At 42.3% G+C, this 6,374-nt stretch overlaps 1 protein-coding gene across 1 annotated transcript in view; it reads left to right on the top strand.

Moving 5' to 3' along the window:
- Positions 1-4,798, top strand: part of HAUS2 (HAUS augmin like complex subunit 2) — a 17,341-nt gene extending 12,543 nt beyond the window's left edge. Inside the window, exons 5-6 of the mRNA XM_006779519.2 lie at positions 2,706-2,814; positions 4,565-4,798. Of these exons, the coding sequence (XP_006779582.2) occupies positions 2,706-2,814; positions 4,565-4,723 (268 nt within the window). The 3' untranslated portion in view covers positions 4,724-4,798. The remainder of the gene's footprint in view (positions 1-2,705; positions 2,815-4,564) is intronic.
- The last annotated feature ends 1,576 nt before the right edge of the window (positions 4,799-6,374 follow it).

Below are 6,374 nucleotides of genomic sequence, written 5' to 3'. Positions count from 1 at the left end.
CTCAACAATGTGATAGCCATTATTTTATTAATAACAAATAACAATTTTGTTTTGTCCTCAGTCTTCCCTAGCAACTGGTATATGTAAAGTAACCACCATCTTTTAGCTCTATAATTGAAACATTGTATCTTTTGGAGCTGTTGCTTCAGGAACTCAGAGGCCGGCGGCGGCAAGGCGGGAACGTTGGTTTCCTCTGTCACTGAAGAAAGCAAGCCTGGTGTTAGTTTTAAGCTGCTTGGCTGCCGGCCGCCATCTTGGCTAACAGTTAATTTGCATATCTCGCTGATTAGCCAATGAAAAGGGTAGCGGTTGTATGCCAATTACCATGTTTCTCTTTTATTAGTGTAGATGATTTTAATGATAGAAATTAGATCCATAACATAGAGTAAATTGGGTAAAGTTTTGTTTATTATATATAGACTGCTTTCTGTGAAGTAAAGTTATTGTTGCATTAATATTGCCTATGTAGGGTGGGGCAAGAATAGGATTATAATTGTGAGTATGGGAAACACAGAGTTCATTCTTGTATTATTTATTACGAGGGGCCCAGTGCATAAATTCGTGTACCTTGAAAGGAACTGTGGGCCATGAGGCTGTGGTGGGCACAGGGGTGAGTATCAGCCCATCCTCTGCGCCCCTGCTCGGCCCCTCCCACTGCAGCCCCCAGTCCCCTGTCTGCTGGCAGCCTCACTACTGCTCCCATGTGTAGACGGTGCCGGCCCCACTGCCACTGACTGATGGGAGGAGCGACTGGGGCTAGCACCGTCAGCAGGATGCGAGTGGTGGCTGCTGCCCAGTCACCCCTCAGGAGCAGAAGGTGGAGAAGCCCTCAGGCGATCGGGGCTGGCAGCCACTGCTCATACCCGCTAACGGTGCTGAGTGATTGGGACTGGCACCAGATGCTGGCAGCAGGTGCGAGCGGTGGCTCAGGTACCGGCTGCAGGTGTGATTGGGGCTGGCGCTGGCAGTGGATGTGAGCAGCGGCTCCAGTGCTAGCAACGGGTGTGAGTGGGGCTGTTGCCAGCAGCCAGTCCATGAGCAGGCCATTCCAGGGAGCACACAGCATTCCAAAGAACTGAGTGATGGCAAAGGCATTTGTGCAAGAGGTGGCTGCCGGCCCCAGTAGCCCCTCAGGAACAGGGGGAGGTGGAGAAACCCTAAAGGACGATCGGAGCCAGCAGCACGTGTGAGCAGGGCCAGCACCAGCAGCAGGTAAGAGCAACAGGTGGGACTGCGGCACAGGAGCAAAGAATTTTCAGTAACCACCAGAGGCTCACTCCGACGACAGCAACTGGCGCCCCGCCTTAGTTTGGTGCCCCTGCTTACCTCCACCATCTGCCATGGCCAATGCTCACCATGTTCTGTGCACACCTCCTGGTGGTCAGCACATCTCTTAGCAACTGGTTGTTTTGTTGTTCTGCCATTTGGCCTATTTGCATATTTGGGTTTTATATAGAGAGATTGTATTATTTTCCATATGAACAACTGTAAACCTACTTTTGCCCCACACTATATATACAAATTCTGTTGGGGGAGTTTAAGCAGGGACAGATGAAAACAATGTCAACTAAAGGAGGGGGAAAAACTGAGTTCTGGTCTCATCTCTGTTGTTTATATCCCTCAAAGACTTGGACAAATGATTTAAATTTTTTGCCTCAGTTTCCCAATCCATAGATGCTTTCTGTTCCTTACTTCCTCATGGGAGTATTGCAAGTATCAAATTGAAGATGTAAGTTATCCTATCTAATAAAAGACAAAAAGGGTAATTGACCGTACCTTTGCTACGCTTCCTATTGGCTAATCAGGGCAATATGCAAATTAACTGCCAAGAAAGATGGTGGTTAATTTGCATACGTAGGCACCAAGCAATGGAGCAAAGCCAGCTGACCCTGGGCAGGGACAGCGAGTGAAGGCCGGCGTGGCGAGCAAAGAGGGAAGCCCGCCGTGCCAGCCTCTGCCACGCCCCCGGGGCCCGAGTGCAGCGAGCAAGGAGCTAAGCCCCTCGCCCGCCGCACAGGCCCCTCCTGGCAAAGAGCAAAGGCCTGGGTTCTGGATGCTGGAGAAAAACTGGTGCCAGCAGCCAGGGGAAGGGGCCTGCGAGGGGCCCCAGACTACAAGAGGGCACGGGCCAGGCTGAGGGACCCACCCGAGTGCACAAGTTTTTGTGCACCAGGCCTCTAGTTATTAATAATAAAGTAAAGAAGCAGAAATCTAATTCCTAACTTTCTCCACCAGTGCTCACTAACTGACCCTGAACAAATCAGTATCTTCTCTTGGGTATCAGGTTTTTTATCTTACAGTAATATAATAGATATACAAATCCCATTCTTGTGGGTTTATTCAGAATCTATTCAGTACATTAAACACCATTAATGTACATATTATACAGTATATATATTAGAAGAACTGAATAATGATTTTAAAGCATTTTGCAAATGCACAGATTCAAAGTAGTTTTATTTGTAGGCTATTTCAATGAAGTACATTTGTCCTTATTGTCTTCGCTCATGATTGAGAATTAGTATTTTGAAATGGCTTTATCACTGATAGTTCCATGAATGCAGAAAGGTTAAAATTGGCTTATTGGGTTGATTGTAATTATTTTATATCATATTGAAAATCCTAATTAAAAGGGGAAAAGGAGAACACAAAATAACTACACTAAAACAAAATAATAATTGACTTTTTTTCCCTCCCTCTTTCAGATACATGGTACATTTGCTGGAGTTGGCAGTGACTTTTATTGAGAGATTAGAAACCCACCTTGAAACAATTAGAAATATTCCTCATTTAGATGGAAATCTAAAGAGAATGGTGAGTATTAACAATAGCATTTAAGTACCTCATCAACTCCTTTTACATTACTTTTAGCTATTTTTTAAAATTGATTTCAGAGAGGAAGGGAGAAGGGGAGAGAGCTAGAAACATCAATGAGAAAGAATCACTGATCTGCCTCCTGCACGCCCCCTACTGGGGATCGAACCCCCAACCCTGGGCATGTTCTCTGGTCAGAATCGAACCCGGGACCCTTCAGTCCACAGGCTGACGCTCTATCCACTGAGCCACACCGGTTAGGGTACTTTTAGCTTTCTTTAGTTCTGTTTTATACCAGAATCTCAAATGTCTGACCTACTTGTTTAATTTTTTTGATGGTTAATATGAGTGATTTATTTTATAAAATCAAGATGCTATTTCTTTTTTTATATTATTTTTCTTTAAAAGTCATTTTACACTCTTTTATTCCAGTACTAGAGGCCCGGTGCATGGCATTTGTGCACTGGAGGGTAGAGGGGGCGTCCCCTCAGCCCAGCCTGTGCCCCCTTGCAGTCTGGGACCCCTCAAGGGATGTCTGCCTGTCGTGGAGGCGGGAAAGGCTTCTGCCACCACGGCTGCACTCAACCAGCCATGATCCCACTTCTGGCTTAGTGGCTCAATCCCTGGTTAGGGCACATACAAGAAAGTCAATCAATGAATACATAAGTGGAACAACAAATTAATATTTCTCTCTCTCTCTCTCTCTCTTTCTTCCTCCCTCCCTGTCTCCCTTCCTCTCTAAAAATCAGTAAATAAAAATTAAAAAAAGAAAGAAAATTAGAAGATCACAGTAGCTTGAGGGAAGAGTGGTACTCCACTTTGGATGACACTTAAAGGTATTGAGAGGGAAATTAACTCAGGGTTAGGTATGGAATGCCTTGAGACTGAGAAGTTTAGACTTGACTGAGTACTGGGGAACTATTGAATTTTTGATTTTTAGAGAAAGGCACAGAGGAGTGACTTGATCAGAACTGTACTTTAATAATGGAGAAAATGTTAAATAGAGTGGACTGAGCCTTGCCACTCAGCGTGGGCAGAGAACATCAGCATAAGCATCACCTGGAAGTTTGTTAGAAATGCAGAATTGCAGATTTCATTCACTTACCTTCACGATCTGAATCTACAATTTAACAAGTTCCTCGGGTGATTCCTATGCACATTAAAGTTTGATAAACTGTGTTAGAGGACTAGTCAAAGAAACTTGGAGAATAAATAAGTTACTCAGATAAAAGATTTACAGCTGAGGAATACAAAGGATTGTGTAGATTTTCATATTTTGAAGGTCTAATTTCTAGAATATGGCTACTTTTTGGAACACATCCAAAGTAATGAAATTTCTATTCTTGCTGACTTGAGGGTGAGTAGGAGGAAAAAATTAAAGAAGTTAATGAGTTTGTTTTTTGTTACGTCTTGCATAGATAGTAAACGTTCAACCTTTGTTGAATTGCAGTTAAATTGAGATTGAATGTATATCCAGATGGAGTTTTCCAACAGATTGAAACATGAGACTGAATTTAGGAAGGAGGTTAGGTTTGACAATATAGATTGAAGGTCATCTGCATCGAGGTGATAATTGAAGACAGGAGTGGTGACTTGAAGAAAAAGTGTGTTTATAAGAAGTGGGAGAGCACAAATTTAAGGCACCTTTGTATTCAGGGGCTGGAATCATAACCAATTTGTCATATAGTAATGATATATTAATGACAGGCATAATTTCTCTCCTATTTTCCCCTTCTTTCAAATGTTACAGAGCAAGGCTTTAGCCAAGATGGATATTTTGGTGACTGAGACAGAAGAACTGGCAGAGAATATACTCAAGTGGCGAGAACAACAAAAGGAAATTTCCTCTTGTATCCCCAAAATATTAGCTGAAGAAAATTATCTTCACAAATGTATTGTAACACCATAACGCCTTCTTTATCTTCTAAAGTTTATGTCCAAACTATTAATGCCAAATGATACAACTTGTTCAATTAAGCAAAAATGATTTCTTTTTGCTTAATTGTATGTAGTCATGTGAAGTCCACTTCTAGTCAGTGATAACTTGGTTATTTATAGGCTTTGCTGCTAGCAATACTGAAAGAGCCCTCTCTATGTTAGAGTTCTAAAATTCCAAGTTCATTAAGACCAAACTAAATTTTCCTTCGTTTTTCATAACACACAATTTTTTTTTTTTGGTTAATCCTCACCTGAGAATATTTCTCCATTGATTTTTAGTGAGAGTAGAAGGGAGGGGGAGAGACAGACAGAAACATCGATGTGAGAGAAACACATCAATTGGTTGCCTCCTGTACATGCCTTGACCAGGGCCAGGAATCAAGCCTGCAACTGAGGTATGTGCCCTTGACCAGAATTGAACCCAGGATCCTTTAGTCTGCAGGCCAATGGCCAATGCTCTATCCACTGTGCCAAACTGGCTAAGGCTCTTTTTCATATATTTTCATTCCACTTTTGAATAAAACTTATGAAGATCAAGTATAACTGTGGCAGTTTATTAACATGAGTGTATTATCTAGATCTCAGGCAGCAGACTCTATATGTCTTTTTTTTTTTTAAATGCTTGTTTCTGAATTAGAAGAGTCTTGAATCTAAATATATGTTGATTATTCCTATGAGATTGTCACTAAATGTGCAAAAAATAGTAACATACTACCTTTTGTAAGGCTTGCTTGCAAGGTGGGTCTGGGAACTTAAATTTCAAGAGGTTTCCCTCCACTCTCAATAATAAGAGTTGTTCTCTGTGATGAAGCTGTTTGTACAGTGTGGTTTGTGCTGAACACCTGCTTTCCTTCTGGAAGTCCAAAATTTTGGTCCGTGCTAGGCAGAAGGTACCTATGTGACTAGCCTGCAGAAATAAGTCTGAGCCTGGCATCTCTTTCATAGTAGACATTGCACAGTGTCACAACTCAGGTGCTGAGGGAATTAAGCACATCCTGCATAACTTCTACTGGCAGAGGACTCTGGAAGCTATCTGTGCCTGGTTTACCCCAGGCTTTGTCCCGTATACCTTTTCCCTTTGCTCTTTTGATTTTATGTTTTTACTGTAATAAATCATAGCCATGAAAACAGTGATATGCTGAGTCCTGTGAATCCTCCAAGCATGTCATCAAACCTGGGTAGTGACGCTGACACATTGAGCAATTCTTGAGGGTGTTCACTGGCAGCCTTAGAAAGAGGCAAGGAAAAAGGCACATTATGGCAGATCTTTCAGAGGTTTACATTATGAGGTACTCAGATATTTTACCTATCTGAGATTATTATGCATATAAAAGGAAGTGGTATACTGATTTACTAATACTAAGCCTCAGGATGTACTCATTTGTGTCAGTACTATAACTATCCCTGGCTTATTTTTATATGTGGGGTTCTCTTTTGCTTTAAAAATGTGTGCATCAGCCTTGGGGTGTGCTACACAGTGTTTTGGGCATCATCCCATGCACCAAAAAGTTGCAGTTGATTCCTCGTCTACTCACACTGGGTCGTTATTTTTATACTGTTACATTCTCTGTATCACGGGGTTGACCGATCCTTATATTCATCACACTCTTCACAGTGGCTGA

The sequence above is a fragment of the Myotis davidii genome, unplaced genomic scaffold (assembly GCF_000327345.1).
Source record: "Myotis davidii unplaced genomic scaffold, ASM32734v1 scaffold46, whole genome shotgun sequence".
Lineage (NCBI taxonomy): Eukaryota > Metazoa > Chordata > Mammalia > Chiroptera > Vespertilionidae > Myotis > Myotis davidii.
This window is presented reverse-complemented; position numbering and strand designations above follow the sequence as displayed.